Source organism: Uloborus diversus, chromosome 4, assembly GCF_026930045.1.
Source record: "Uloborus diversus isolate 005 chromosome 4, Udiv.v.3.1, whole genome shotgun sequence".
NCBI lineage: Eukaryota > Metazoa > Arthropoda > Arachnida > Araneae > Uloboridae > Uloborus > Uloborus diversus.
Window position 1 is genome coordinate 97,400,433 of NC_072734.1, and position 16,913 is coordinate 97,417,345.

A 16,913-nucleotide genomic window follows, 5' to 3' on the forward strand; every position below is an offset into this window, starting at 1 on the left:
TAATCACATCTTAATTATTAAAAACCATGCATATGTTGTACCTTGGAACGTGTCCTAAGGTACAAAATGTTTGGCTGTCCCAAGGTACAATCACCACGTGGTTTAAGGAAAAACTAAAATCATTATTTTCTCATAAGCAAATTATTTTAAGTACTTCTCTTTTATAACAAAACAAAATTCAGTTGATTAAAATTACAAATTTAAAGACAGGAAATGAAATAAAAATGAAGAAAATATTTACACCGTAAAAAATTTCCGAAACGTTACTGAATATTTCCGTGTAACGTTTCGGGATTTCAAAGGTTTTTATCCCATGGTTGGCACGTTTTTGACAGTCGGAGGTTTTATTCGGTTTTAACCGGTTTTTACTGTCATGTCAAAACACTTTTTTTTTTTTTGGCTCGGTCTTTGACAAAATTGTCAAAAACTTAAATTTGTGTCCAAAATCTGTCTACACTTGATTTTGATTACAAAAATACATTAAACAATTCATCAAAGTTTTATAGTTTTTGATTTCAGACACTAGAATACATTTTAGGAGTTTTAGAATTCTAAAATGATGCCCAGTAAACAATCCCAAGCATAATTTTAATTCAACAGGTGCTCGTCTGTAGAGAAAAAGAGAAATAAATGAAAGAGTTATCATAATTATAGAATGGAAAGTAATTATAAATAGCTAAAATTAAACTTAATAACTCTTAATTTCTTTAATTTTTCAATGCTGTAAGAAGATTGCTCATTTATCTAGTATACTTTCAAACCAACGGACTTAAAAAAAATAGATATATTTATTTAACTGTCACTTATTTCATTTAGTCTCATTCTAAATATTTTTTTCCCTTGCAGAATGCGATAGAAAAATACCAGTTTTGTAGCCTTTTCCCTACCAAGTTTATTTTCTAAGTTTAGAGTGGATCAGTTCAAAACTAGAGAAAATCCTCTCAATAAATGCTGAACAACATGGGCTTGAATGTAAATGCTCCAAGAGTTGTACAAATTTGACAGAAATATTGGGTTTTCTTAGATCTTTCCAACCTTAATGTTGCGGAGATATTCTGAACCGAGAACTAATTTCTTGGATATGATGCAGATTCAGCTTAGAAAGCTATGATTTTTTGTGTTAAGAGTAGTTTTTATTACATAGTAATCTATATTATTTTGCTGGAGACGAACTCTCTTAAGACCTGCACCTTTTGATGGAAGACATTGATTTTCTTCAACAAAAGTTTTTTTATTCTAGATTTACAAAAGAAAAAAAATTATTAAAAATATTTAGCTGACTTATAATTGATCATTTCCTGCTAATCGATTTAGTTTTGCTTTTACTCAAAAGAAAAAGGATATTACATAAGTAATTACATAGAAATATTTTTAGATAGATAAAATTACTTGTAACTATAATTGTTAGTTATTAAAAAAATAAACAGAATCACTTTAAAAACTGGATTTCAGTTTTAATTTAATTTAAATGAAACTTTTTAATTTAATTTTTATTTTACTTAAATGAAAAAAAAATTTTTGATGAAATCATGTTTGATGATGAGGAATCTCATATGTTAATAAAAAATGTCAATATCGGCTGTATTTGAGTTTTTGACGTTTTCGACAGTTTTCGTCAGGTTTTTGATAGTTTTCGACAGGTTTTTGACATACGTCAAAAACTGGTTTTTGGCGTCAAAAACACAACCCTGTTTCATCCACTTCCTGGAAAAATCAAGTATCCTTGTCAAAAAGTTTCCTGAATTGCTGCAAGTTACACGGATGCAGATTTCTCACAGTTGTGAAAAATATTTTTAGCTCCCAGTTTAAAGATTAACTGAGCGTATTAATAAACTATGGGTTTCAATTCGATTACAGTTAGTGCATGCAGATTAAGCTCCCGAAGGAGACGAATAAGTATGGCCTAAGTTGCTTGGCAAGAACTACAGGCAAGTGAAATTCTCGACCTTCTTGCAATTTTGGCTTAACTTTGGCCATGTTCGCAATACTACTTTGGGAACTTTCTCAATAAATCAGGAAGGTGCCAAGTTATTACATTATATCCGCCAAGTTTACGCTTCCAATAACACGGCTGGTTTCAAACGAGAAGATTTCTGAATTTTTCAGGAAGCTTCTGGGATAATTTCAGGAAGGTTACTGAATTTTAGCGGAAAACGTTCCTGGTTTTTGTGAGGTATCTTATTGGCAGAAATTGGGCACATCAGCTGCCCATTATTTTCCAGGAACGTTTCTGAATCGTTTTTACAGTGTACTTCTAAATCATGAAATTTTCTTTCTCTCACAAAATCGTCAATTTTACTCATTTGAGGCCGATTTTTACTATGGCACCATTTAGTGGTGGAGGTAACTATTAGAGATTACAAAAACTTGTCTGCTAAAAATAGATTCTTAGAAATTAGCAGTGTCCAAAGGTACAAACGTCCCAAGGTACAACACTCTCCCCTACTTCATGCGTGTGGCTATTTGTTTTCCTTTTACTTTTTCTTTTTTTTTTTGGTTTTCGTTGGTTTTTTTGAGCAATCACGATTGCTAATTGTTTTCATTTGACCGTCCTTAACGTTGTAGTTCCTTATCCATCTTGGACCGAGAGCCTCTGCAGCACTCCCAACCACTGTCCTCTGCAGGAGCGGCTCCTCTGGTTCTAAGCAGTGTCCCCCGGAATCCGCTTTTCCTGGGCGGCGGCATCCATGTCCTACAACACACAGGCTCATACACTCACTCTCACACACACACACGCTTTTACACACTTTCACACACGCCTACGTGAATACACACAGTTCTACGCACACAAACAAGCCTACACATGCACGAACGCGCACCTACACACACACACACACCTATACATGCGTAACCGCCCCGGAGGAGGGGCAGGTTGCGGGGGGGGGGGGGGCAGGAGCCGTTTCCAGAAACAATAACTCCAATGAATAGGGTCCTGTTGCAACTCGTGGCTGCGAAAAACATAATTTTAATTCAAAAATTAATTTTTCTTTTCTTTTTTTTCTTTTTTCTTTTTTTTTTTCAAGCGATAAATATTTCTGCATCTTACAGCAATTTTTTATTTTTCGTATTTATTTCTGCAGACGATAAATCTTATTACCACTTATTTATTTCTCCTTTTTTATTTATTTAATTTTTTTTAATGAATAAAAGAAGGTAGGGTTTAGTTAGAAATAAAATTAAGGGCTTTCATTCCGAAAAATTTTCAAAGTTATGATTTTGAAAACGAAGTTTTGGACTATCTTTAGTTACTTTTGGTCTAGGGCGAGATTCAAAGTTTATCCTCCAGCAGTTTTTCAAAGTTTAAGCTTCAAAAACGAAGATGTAGATTATCTTTAATTATTTTCGAATTGAATCCGCAATTTATGTCGATCTTCACTGATGTACGCAAGATGGGGGTGGGGTGCTCCGCCGGGAAAAAATTCAAGTTGTAGCTTTCAGGGGTGTTTTGAATTTAAATTTAAGCATCATTAAAAGAAAATTTACAATATTACACTACTGTCTCCAAATTTTCATAATTTTCAGATCAAATTTGCCAAATTAGGTCACTTTTGGAGGTCAAAGTGACCTTTCATCGGGGCACCCCTAGTAGCTTTAAAGTGCAGGTTCAGACAGTATTTTTGAATGTTAGTAGACTGAGTTCTTTCCCTTTGAAATGAGTTCTTTCCTCTTGATGGGAAAGTTCATTCCAAAATCAAAATTTCATTTCCCATCAAGGGTTAATGCCACCCCTTTTCCGAAAAAGTGGGATCAGCCGGGGTGGGAACTCGTGTCTCACCCCTCCTGAATACGCCACTGGTGTGTTGTGTAGGTAGATTAAATTGACCCAGGGAATTCACAGAGATGCAAAATCTCTCCTTTTCTTGGATTGATTCATTTTCACTTCTAACTGTATTCTTGTCAATTTTTCTACGAAAAATTGGTTGTATTGCACTTAAAAATCATATTTTTCGAAATAATCTGATCCAGTTCCCCTCCAAAAGACCAGAAGCCCGCCGAAAGGCTAATAATATTAACTGTTAACAATCTTCTGAAGGGCTAAAGAGGTGAAAAGTTCAAGAACATAATTATTTGGGGTAAGGCGGGAGACTTAGGGGGTACTTCCCCATTGCGAAGAGGTAAACTGAAAGGAGTGAAGACTTAATTTCTTGAACCAAAGAGCTCAAGTCACGTGATAAGTTTTAAAGCTAAGCATGGGAAGAAATCAGGTTTCTTTCGCTAGTTTCACGCAATACGTGTCAACCATTCCTCGTTGTTGAGTCACGTGGCTTGGAGTCTTAATCTCAGCTTTTGCTAAGCCAATGATCGGACTTGCTCCTTCCATTTACTAATTCCTGATCTAAGGTTCCCCCCCCCCCCCCTCCCCCCAAATATTTGAAAATTCATTAAAAACGATCTTCTTTTCCTTTTTTTAATCATTTTTTTTCTCTGGTAAACCAGAGTATATCGATTTCAGTCGTATAAATCTCGTATCTGATAATATGTTCACGTTGTAAAAAATAATAAAATATTGGAAGTGTAGCATGTTGCATAAAAATCGCAATGTAGATCTTTAGCAAAGAAACTTCCATTAATATTTGTTGAAATAGTAATATCATACTGCTAACAAGGACTTTTTAAGGTTAATTTTATCCACTACAAACAAATTATTTATTTATTTATTATTATTATTGTATTTTTTTGTGAATAATGGTTTAAAAATTTGTCCCCCCAATACTCCTTTTAATGTACGTTTTACGTTATTCTTGAACAAAAATTATTTGGACCTTTTTTTTTTTTTTTTTTTTGACTAGACTGTAAGAAAAATTGAAAAGAGAAAAGGTACGAAACAATTCTTCAGCATTTTTTTAAACTTTATTACCTAGCATGCTACACGAAATTAAAATGAAAACTCAGTGCAAATACCTGAAATATAAATTATTTTAATGTTATATTCTAATCACACTTAATTCATTTTCAATCTTAATTACATCTGTGAATGTGTATAACCTTTTTCACAGGTCTGCGATGTGATTCATATGCAAAGGCTGACGCTTCCAAGATTTTTTCCTTTTTTATTTTTTTTTAATTCCAGTTTCACAACGTGAACATGTTTTCAGTTCCGGGACTTAAGCGAGTGAGACCAGTACTCTGCTTTTTACACCCTTGAAAAAAAGAAGAAAAAAAATGTTTTAAAAAAAGCTGCAAAAACGGGTTTTTTGATGATCTTATAGATATTTTAGAGTGGGGAGTTAGAGTGCCCAGAGCTGCCAACTTTTGAAAATCCAAAATCGTAGCAGCATTTTGTGGCGGGGTGGGGAGGGCGCTGCGACAGATTTAAACAGTATTGAACTGTCAACATTATAAATAACAAAAACAATCATAATTAACAAATTTCAAATATGACACAGAAAGTATTAATACGGAATGTATACAGAATAATTTAAGACTATACAATACTGATTTTAAAACTCAATTTTTGATTATTAGCTGTACCTTTCACCCGGTCATCATGTCTTTTTGAAGTAACATGCTTGCGGCAATCATCACGACCACCATGTTCAACTGAAAAATCGCTATTGCAAATAGTACATCTTGCATATCCCGTCTTTTAAGATGAAATGAGGAATGTCCAAATGCTTTTACATTATAATGTTTTTTCCCCCCGTTCTTGGGGTTAATATAACGCTCCCTTACCCTCCTAACTAAAATAATGCCTATGAAAGTGCCGAAAAGTATAAAGGAAGAGAGAGCTATTTCCAAAAAGTTATGGGTGATGGGAAAAAATCTTGGTGATACTTGGATCCAGGAGGTCATTTTTATAGCAATCAGCACCAGCAGGAATAGTATCAGAAGTATTTTTGATGTTATGCAGTGTCATTAATTTGCTCGTAATGAATATTTTATGCTTAACTTTTTTTTTTTTTGGGGGGGGGGGTATGCGGGAGACCGAAATATTGTATAAGAGAAAAGCTTTTTCTTGAATAATAACATTCAACTTCAAGTTTAGATCAGTCAAATTCATAATTTTTTGGGGGAGAGTTAATTATTTTTCGATTTGAATGAAAAATTTGTGTGGCACACGTGGATCTGTTGGAGCAACTTTTATCAATCTAAAGTTTTAAATTCCTCTCCCCCTGTCCCCCAAATAAAATCCTTTTTGATACACCCTGATACTATACACACCACATACTTCAATAATGAAAGTATTGGCTAAAATCTTCTCTATATATACAAAACACAAATCTCAAATTTCTACGTCCGAGGTAAACTCGGAAACTTCCGAACCGATTTTGTTGAAATTTTTACGGTTAATAGATATGTCGATAAATAGTTCCTTTTTATTCGAAGTTTAAATTTTTAACCAAAAATAATTTTTTTCTACTCGAAATAATTATTTTAAAATAATTTTTTTCTATTGTTAAAAAGAACGCATGCGATTAATTGAGGAAAAAAGTTCTTTTTTTTTTTTTTTTTTTGACATTTGCATCGTTGCCATTTTTCAAAATGTGCAAATATTGTATTTAGTGAGATTAGGTTTGAAAAGGTGTACTCCGGATCGCTTTTTGTTTTGTTTATTGCGCATATTAATTAATAAAATGCACGATTATTTCTGTTATTTTTCTGACCACGAATTTGAAAACGGTTTTCAAGCGTCCCACGGAATTCTTTTTTTTTCCCCCCCTTTCTTTTTTTGTTTGTTTGTTTTTTTTTTTTTTTTTTGAAACAATAACTTTTGGTTTTCCTTTTCGTTTCGCTGAATTTGCAATGAGGATTTTAATTTAAAACTTTTTTTTCTTCTGGGGGGGGGGGTGAGAAATGATTATTTTACATAAAATGCTTTGCGTTGTAGTGGTTGTGCATTTGAGTTGAATTTTTTTTTTCGACGGGGGAGCGGTATTTCCTTTTTGTACTAGATGTAATGTGTGTGTGTGTATTTATTACGTTCCTTTTCTGCAAAGGAAGGTGAAGAGCGGTGTTATCGTTTAAACGTTTTCGTTAGAAAGATCGGATCGCTAATCGATTGGAGTTCGCGTGGCTCACTAAACGGCTGGGTTACGGTAGCATAGTCGCTAGGCGAATTCGACAAAAAAAATATACTGGAGTTGCGGAATTATTTCACATTTGAAAGCTTTCAGGGAACTTTTTTTTTGCCTTATCCTTTTCTTAAACGATAGCCTTTCGACATTTCCATTTTTTTTTCTTACGAGGGACGAAAGAGCGGGATTTCCCTTTTGCTCTAGATGCGTTTTTAATTATTCTGTTTTTCCGCTGGGGAGGGGAAACAGCGGAATTTTTGTTAAAACGTGTTCGCTTTTATTATTGGATCGCTTATAATCTGTGCAACGTTTCCCATAAACAACGTTTTTCTTTGTAGTAAGGTCAGGGGGTACCTTGAACGTAAATTTTTGAGTGGGGGAAAATTCTCAATGAACCGATTGAAGCTCCAAATTTCACTGTACGGTGAAATTGCGAAAAAAAAAAGCATTCAAAAATTGTACTGTTGCAAGTCTGTCTCTAAATTCACCGAATCGTCAGACAAAAGCTGCCGAATAAGGACTTTTTGGGAGGATAAAAGGACTTTCAGTGACCTCCCATCGGGGCGCACCTGTTTCCAGACAGGTGACAATTAAATATTTAAATATACTAAGCGGTAGTAAATTTTGTCAAACGTTGAAATTATCCTTGCTCGAAATGGGAGATCGGTCTTATTGACAATCATATGGCAACATACACACAATGGTAGCTGATGTTCATTCGTTTGACATAAATTAGTTAATCAGTATCATGAGTTATGCCGATGCAAAATTATCGGATTTTAATGCAAAATTCTTGTCTCTTTTTAGTAAAGAACCTTCTAGTAACATTTACAGGTTTTTTGGTGGTATTTCTCACCGGCCCCTTTCAAACACGCAATATACCCCGTACGGCAGATATATCTGTACTTTGAACAAATTTTCCTCGGGTGTGCGTTAACGAGTTTTTAGAAATTTATTTTATTTTCTATTTATTTATTTTTTTATTAATACTATTTTATTTTTAATTAACTGATTTGCCGGCAGCCTTGTCTAGTGGTCAGAGAAATCTGACTGCGATGGGGAGGTCCCGGGTTCAAATCCCGGTCTGAGCATGAATGTACTTTCTCTGTTCCGTTCTTGTCCTTCCTTTGTGTGAATGTGTTGTGCTGTGAATGGTTGCCTACCCTATAGACGGGTCCGTAGGGCGTGTGCGGTGTATGCACTGTTAAAACCAGGGGTTCCAGACGAGTGAAAATATTCCCTCTAAGGTGAAAGCATAGTGCCTGAAGGTGCAACAAAGGCTAGAAAATAGAGCATAGGAGCCAGAACATCATGCAATCGCAGAAAGACTCATTGCGCATGCGCTTTTTGCCTTAGACATACATTCAACCACCTCAATATGGCGGACAAATGATGATTGCGTTTGTGTGTCTTTCACATTGAATGAAGTACACTATTGGATTAAAACCCAACTTTTCTAGGATTAATTATCCGAAATTACAAGTAAGTACAGCTTTTGATCACTTTGTAGCTTTTAGGGCTTTCAAACATAGTTAAGTGTTTAAAAGTGCATTTATTGCTTTTCAGTAACCGTTAGTCTTCTAGTTCCCGTTTACCGTTACATCGTGAACTTTCCATCATTCAAAACGCTACTAAAAATATCTGTCATTATTTTCTTGAATACTCGATAAGCAGCTTTTATTAGTCACCAAAAGAACCTTAATAAAAATGTTTCTTGTGCTTCGTAGATTATAACATAAAGCTAGAGAAAAAAAAAATCTCTCTCAGTCTAGCTCTTTTTTTCTTTTTTTTTTGCTTTTTCATTCAAGTGTTAGAATCATTTCCTGTTAGCGTCCTCGAAAGCGTTAGAACTTTCTTTTGGTTTTTTATTTAACTGTTGAAAAACTTTATGTGCATTTTCTTTTGTTACTCTTGATTAACGTTTATGAAACGATTTTGTTTTTCCGTAATTGTAATATCCCTGAATATTTTTGGCTAATCATTTAAATAATCCATAAGCACAGCTATGCTTCATTTTCGGAATACGTCAAGTTTTAGTAAATGTATAATTTCTCACATGTTTTAAATAATTACTCGTTTTTAAATTATAACGTATTTGTGATAGATCTTTGATACAAGTGAAGGGATAGATATTTATTGTTTTATTAATTTTTAACATTACTTTTTGTAAAAAAAAAAAAAAAAAACATCAGAACCCTGAATTTTTCACATGTTTTTAACGACCCCAGAGTTATTATTCATATTATTTATTTTATGATTCTTTAAGAAAACGATAAAGATTTCACCGGTCCGCAAAGTTTTTCATTTGCTTTTACCGCACCCGTGGGTCAAAAGAGGTTGAGAAACACTGAGTTAGAGCACGATCAGATGAATTAACGCTATGAGCACTTCTTAACTATGTTGAAAACTCTGAAATATGATCAAATGCTGTAATTACATGTTTTAATCATTTCCAATACCAAGTTCAATGTGAAAAATGTCCAAAACGTAGAATATCATAAATCAAAACAAAACTATAAAAAAAAAGTACACACTGTTATAACCAGAGGTTCCAGACGAGTGAATATATTCCCCCTAAGGTGAAAGCATGGTGACCAAGGGTGCCATACTGGCCAGGAAGTAAAGCAGAGGTGCGAAAGTAGCAGACAGTCGTAGACAGGGGTGCCAAAATAGCAAGCAATCGCTAAATGACTTGCTGACGCATGCGCTACCGGCATACATTCACCATTCAACCACTTCAATATGGCGGACGAATGATAGGTTGCACTACGCGTGGCTTCTACGTCTTTCACATTGAATGAAGTACACTATTGGATTAAATCTCAACTTTTGTAGGATAATTCATTAAAATAACAAGTAAGTACAGCTTTTGATCATTTTGTAGCTTTTAGGGCTTTCAAACATAGTTAAAAGTACGTTTAATGGTTTTTAGTTAACCGTTTAGTCCGTTACGATACCGTAGTACCGTTAGTTGTTTATTTTCAGGTTACCGTTACTGTCGTGAAAATTCCATCATTCAAAACGCTACTAAATGTATCTATCATTATTTTCTTGAGTACTCGATAAGCAACATTTAATCACCGAAATAGTAACCGCAATGATATTTGCAATAATCAACAAGTGAGAGCCTAAATAAAAATGATTCTTGTACTTCGTGTAGCGAGCGCAAAAATAAAAAAGAAATCTCTCTCCGTCTATCTTTTTCTTTTGCTTTTTCGTTCAAGTGTTTGAATCATTTCCTGTTAGCGGTTATTCGATAGTGTTAGGAATTTCTTTAAATTTTTAACTGTCGAAAAATTTTATGCGCATTTTATTTTATTGTTATTTTGATTGTAATTTTGAACGTTTGAGAAATGATTTTGTTTTTCCGTAACTTTAATATCCCAGAATATTTTTGGCTATTCATGTAAATAATTCATAAGTACATCTACACTTTACTTTCGGTGCGGTTATTTCTCACAAATGATCATTAACTTAACTATGATTATTCAAATAATTACTCGTCTTTAACTTGAAATATATTTGTGACAACTCTTTGATACCAAATAAAGTCTGTAGATATTTATTGTTTTATTCATTTTTAATATTACTTTGTAAAACAAAAACAAAAAAAAATCATCAGTACGCAGAATTTTTTCACAAGTTTTTTACCGCCCCGAGAGTTATTATAATTATTATTATTTATTTTATTTATTTTTAAGAAAATGATAAAAATTTCACAGGTCCGCAATGTTTTTCATTTGTTTTTACCGACCCGTGGGTCAAAAGAGGTTGAGAAACACTGATGTAGAGAACGATCAGATGAATTAAAGCCGTGAGCACTTCTTAACTATGTTGAAAACTCTGAAATATGGTCAAATGCTGTAATTACAAGTTTTAATCATTTCCAGTACTGAATTCATGCAATGTGAAAAGTGTGCAAAACATAGACTATCATGAATGAAAACAAAACTATTAAAAAAAAGAAAAATACACAACTGTATTCAAAAACGCACACAATACGGATGAGGGGGGGATCTACAGTAAGGGTGCCATTTCTCTCTCCGAAGGTTCATTCTTTTCACCCCGGCTGCCTATTTTTTAAAAGGTGCCTGTTTTTCACCCTATTTAGAGGTGCGATTTCGGCTCCGTATTGGGTGCCGCTGGTGAAGAAGCGTTTCACCCCTGAAAGGTGCCGAATGCATCCTGTAGTTTTAACAGTGCACAACTGTATTCAAAAACGCACACAATACGGGGGAGGGGGGAGGAGGATCTATAGTAAGGGTGCCATTTCTCTCTCCGAAGGATCCTTTTTTTCACTCCGGCTGTCTAGTGTTTAAAAGGTGCCTGTTTTTCACCCTATTTAGAGGTGCGATTTCGGCTCCGTATTGGGTGCCGCTGGTGAACAAGCGTTTCTCCCCTGAAAGGTGCCGAATGCATCCAGTAGTTTTAACAGTGTGGAAGTCGCACTTCACACCAAATCATGGTACAGTAGGAAAAGTGATGCAGCGCATCTCAAATTGCCAGTTTAGCTGGTAAAAAACAACAACATTAATTAACAGAATAATAAATATAAAAAAATGTGCAACACTAGGACGCTCGGCAGAAGTGAAAACTTTCATAGGATTAAATTATTATAATTATTTAATTCTATGAAAGTAACAATTGGCTTATAGTAGCTATAATAAACAACGAAATTTTTGCATTGTGTGTTATCTAATACGTAAGAGAGAGAGAGAGAGAGAAAAGCGCTCGCAAGTTCGATTTTTATTTAAAAAAATTTGAAAAAAAAAAAGAATTGACTTCAAAATTGCTCTAAATGAAAAATAATTTTACTCTTTGATCACCATTCGGACTACTTTTAAACATAAGTTTTGATTTTGGCGCAAAAACAATAGGTTTTAAATGACGCGTAATTCTAAATATTTCGTTTATTAGAAATAGCACTCAAACTTACGAAACATTTTAAATTTTACTCTGTGATGAACAAATTAAATGTTTATTTATTATTTTTGTTTTCTCGGTCGTCTTCAACGCCCGCGTTGCGGAGTCTGCGGGGATGAAGTTCGTTTAAAATATATACACCTTATCACAGTTCAAAATCCTAAATGAAGCGAGGTATTTTTAGTATAACTAATCGCAAAAATGTTTTTGTTTTGAAAATAAATTTAAAGATTAAATGCTGTTTTGAATATCTATTGTTTACAATGTTATTAGTATTATATTGTATTATTAAACTCACCTTTCGTTAGGAGATTGCGTTATGTTGCGACGATCATCCATCTTCTGTTAGTTTCATTACTTTTTCTACTATCCCTTAACGCTTAAAGCTGACCCAAGGAGTAAAGAAACAAAATTTCCCCGACTATGCGCGCTTCTGTCGTATGCGCGAACGGAAGGAATACCAGACGAGAGTTGCGCCGTTACGCGCGTTATATCACAAATCGGTTTACCCTTCCATAAGAAGTTATCACTCCAGTAATTAATAACATGAATTATTGCTATTATTATTGAAAGAACCACTTAGTTAGTTATTAAATTTTATTTATGATTTGTATTTTTTTTTTTTGCATTGCATCTTGCATAATTTGCGAATTTATTTTCATTAAAAGACTGAATTTAATAACAGAAGAATAAACTGTTCCTCAAAACAATCATAGTACGTTTTATTAAATTCATTAAACAAATTCTGCTGAGAAATGTTAAATTAGCACAAAAGACAGGTGATTCATTTGATGTTCATTCAAAAAAAATTCTTTCAAATGTGCTCTGTAGGAACCACAAGTCACATAATTATCGTTATTGTTGCTGTTATCATTTTCACAAACCGGATGTTATGGAAGTTTACTTTAAAAAATGGCATTGTTTCACTTGATTGACGTCTTAAAGTGCAAGCCTTTTCTTGATTTAAATTTAAACTTCATTCCCTATTTATTTATTTTATTTATTTATTTCAGCTTCTTACAGAGTGTTATCTGCCCCAGCATGTTCCGAAAACGCATTCGGAGAAAATAGCAAATTATATTTAAGCGTGCCTCGCAATCTGCGTTATGAACAAATCAAATAAACGAAGAAAACCTGAAACGAGGAAGAGGAGAAGAAGGAGAAAGAAAAAACACACACACACATCAAAACAAGAAAACCATGAAATAAAGAATGCGTCTCTATGAATGATACGCTTTAGTTTTCTCTTCCCTCCCCCCCCTCCCTCACACACCTGAAACCGCGATAACTTCACGAAGCCAGGCTCGAAGGCTGATACCCTATAGGTGGCGCTGTGGCTTCATCCTTAGCGCGAATGGAGTGCGAAAGCAATTCAACCAATCACAAGCGTCCGCGGCTACGGACGAGACCACCCCGTTCCTTCTGTTCCGCAGCTAAGTAAAAAGAGTGATAGAACGTCGAGGAAAAAATATAAAAAAAAAGTCAGTGAACATCATTTTAATTGTTGGTCAACAAGGTCTTTTTTTCTCAGCATTGTACAAACTTTGTGATGAGAGAATTTTTTGCCCATTAGAATAGTATCAGGCGAGTCATCACGAGCGCTAATCGAAGTGTGCGTGGTAAAAACCTTCATCATCACCACCAGACGATAGAATTGCCCCATGAGATTCGAACCTTCGGACTTGGGGATGGCGTTCCACCCCTTCTTACTTCCGCCCCGGCCGAGCGACTTCAGCGTGAGTTCCATCCTAACGCCGCCGCATCCCTATTTACCGGCGGCGCCCTTTCACTCGTTGCCACCGCCGCCCCTCTTCCCGAAGCCGCCCCTGACAGCGGAAGACGTGCTGGTGCCCCTCAGGGGCCACCCCCCGCTCAGGGGCCTCGAACCACCTGAAGATGATGGTGTCAAAGATGACCCAAAAGTGACTCTAGAATCCAAAGATCTCTGGGATCAGTTCCACACCTTTGGAACTGAAATGGTCATCACCAAATCTGGAAGGTAAGTCAAAACTTCTTTTGACTCTATAGAACATTTTTTTTACTAGTTAATAATTCTGTTTCAAGACAAGAGTATCTCCATTTTACCTTTTCGATTAATTTCTCTTTCACTGGAGAGCAATTGATAGTTTGTATTTATATTACTTTGGATAATATTTAGTAACTTTGGTTCGATTATTATTGTACTGTACTTTCATTAGAGGGTATTTGATACTGAGAATAAATGTTTTTTTTTATCGCCTGATACTTTCTTTAAGTTCGATAATATTTAACCTGTAATTATTACTTTTATTTTAACCCGATATTATTTAATAATGGTTTAGCCATGATTCGAAATTACAAATACTCTACTAGAAAAAAATACTGAAATTCTGCGAAATCTTCTATCAAATTTTCAAGCAATATTCCAAACCGAAACTTTTTTTCCCGAACTGATATTTTTTGGTGTCAACATGCTGAATTAGTTTAAAGACATGATACAATTAAATTACTCAAAAAAAGAAAAAAAAAAAATATATATATATATATATATATATATATTAATCGGTTTAAAGAAAAAAAACCCCTAGAACCCTAATTTTTTACAAGTAGATAAACTAATAAGTAAATGAAGCAATTTTAAGTTATAGTCCTCCTCACTAACGTTGACATTCGACGCATCACAAAAATCAATTATTTTAAAATGCACGCTGCTTACAAAATTATAAACAAACAACAATGCTTCCAAAATAAAAAACTTTTATCGTTGCTGCTTGATTTTAGTAAGCATGTATTTTTTTAAATAGTTTTAAAATAAACTCGTCGATAGATGAATGCTAACAATCCTGAGGTAGAGTATATCAGAAATTGGAATCCATTTTGGTTTACATATAATGAAATGAAAAAAAAAAAAGAAACAATTTTGATTTCTGAGCAGAAAAAATAAATGAATGCAGTTCACTCGAAAATAATTTAATGTGCTGTTGGAATGGCTCTGGCTTTAATCACAACATCCAATTTTAGACATGAATTTCACAGGATTATGCTCTCCTTCTTTTTGTGACAAATGTTGAGCATTGTTCCCTGAAACTCGTTTTGTTTTGGAATGATTTTGACACGTTTTTAAGGGTTTTTTTTTATTTTGTTTTCTCTATCTCTCTTTTTTCTTGTTCTTCTGATACCTAAAAAATGATATCAAACTTTTCAAGCGTGTATCACTTTTTACCAATACTGCATAACTTCCAAGTCTAAAAAAAATACTTTTGACCTAAACTGAAAGGATTCAAACGCATGAAACTCAGCCTAATGTAACAAAAAACATTTTCTTCATTAAACCGACTAAAATTTGAGCAAAAGTAATTGATGTTCTGGCAATCTGTCTTTCGTCATAAGTTTATTTGGATTTTAAAACATTTATTTATCTTCTTATACTCTATATCCATTCCTAAGCGTTTGAATTTATAACTGAACCTATTGTATGATGAGTCGTTTCATTTTCACTTCGAATTTATAAAACTTATAAGATTTTTAAACAATTTCTGAAGCCTCAAAAGATAAGCTAAACACAGTAAACGTCTAAGTTATTTTAGGCTAAGCTGCACGAAACTTCGATATAATTAATACTCTTTCGTAGTAAGGATGGGATACTGATTAAAACTTCTGGACTTTAGTTTGATTTACAAATATTTTCTAACATGCTGTAAATTTTACTTTAAATTGGTAAATACTAATCAATTTCGTTGGAAGTTAAATTTTTGACTCATGGTGGAGTCGTTTGTAATTTCACTTTAACTCGATTACATTTGTACATCTTAAAAACATTCCAAGAGTTTGAAAATTGCAGCTCAAGAGATCAGTATTTTAAATTCTTTGTAACTAGATCAACTACTAAAAATACATAGAAGGAGCTTTTACATAAGTAACTTCATTATGATTAATTTACTTCAGTTGGTTAAGGATTTATTTTATTTATTTATTTATTTATTTATTTATTTGTTTCATCTGTCTAAAAGTGTATACAGAATACAATAAATTATTGTACAAATTCAATAAATACCTTTTTTCATGAAAAGTAAAGATAATAACAACGTCAAAGAGCACAAATTGCAGTTTAATGCAGACACGTGTTTCTGTGTAAAAATGAAGGCCTTAACATAGTGAGCTTTTGGATGCAAATACATCTGGTAAAAGGCTTGTTTCAGAAAAATTTCTCTTAAAGTGGCACATGGTTAATGTGATGATTCAAAACTTAATTTAATAATTTATACAAACTACCAAAAAATACTTTTAGAAATAACCTCTTTTAGCGCTTGATCTTGCTTTTACTTGAAAAAATTAAGACGCAATTTTGTTTAAATAAAAGAGCTGAACCAAGTTATGGTGTCATTTATAAAGCTTTCTGTTCAAAATTTTAGTTAGTATGACATAAGTGACTTTGAAAAGTAAGTTAAGACATTTGTGAGCCATTTAGAGTAATTTACTGCTTCAACCAGTCGATTCCGGATTTTATTTAGAAATTTGTGTATGGACATTTTTGCTTTAGCAGCTCCTAGTTTTGACGCAATTAATAAGTTTTCAAACTAAAGGTAAGAACTGTATGTCTTCATAAAAATCGCTCAGAGTAAATTCACTAGTAAAACTTGAGCTTGCAATGATTCCTTGAGTTTTGGCTATTTTATATTACTGCATAGTAACATGGTTTCTGCGTAGTCCTATTACTTTCTAAAAACCAAAAAAAAAAAAAAAAAAACAGGGATTTAGGGTTTCAGAGATATAGACAGGGGTTAAATTTGCTTGGAAATTTACCGATGCTTGGTTCCCGCACTTTTTTGTGTTTCTCACGAATTTCTCTACTTTAGACGGAATTCAATCTATTTTAGCATTAAAATAGCTTTTTTCTGAAAATGTAAGAATCCCGCTAATTTTTTTTTTTTTTTTGTTGTTGTTAGAAACTAAGCCCTGGACATAGGTAATATTGGCAGGAGTTTAAATCATTAT

General features: G+C 33.7%; 1 protein-coding gene across 1 annotated transcript in view; it reads left to right on the forward strand.

Moving 5' to 3' along the window:
• The first annotated feature begins 13,435 nt into the window (after nt 1-13,435).
• LOC129219906 (T-box transcription factor TBX3-like) overlaps nt 13,436-16,913 on the forward strand; it is a 68,991-nt gene continuing 65,513 nt past the window's right edge. The window contains exon 1 of the mRNA XM_054854221.1: nt 13,436-13,938. Within this exon, the coding sequence (XP_054710196.1) occupies nt 13,601-13,938 (338 nt within the window). The 5' untranslated portion in view covers nt 13,436-13,600. The remainder of the gene's footprint in view (nt 13,939-16,913) is intronic.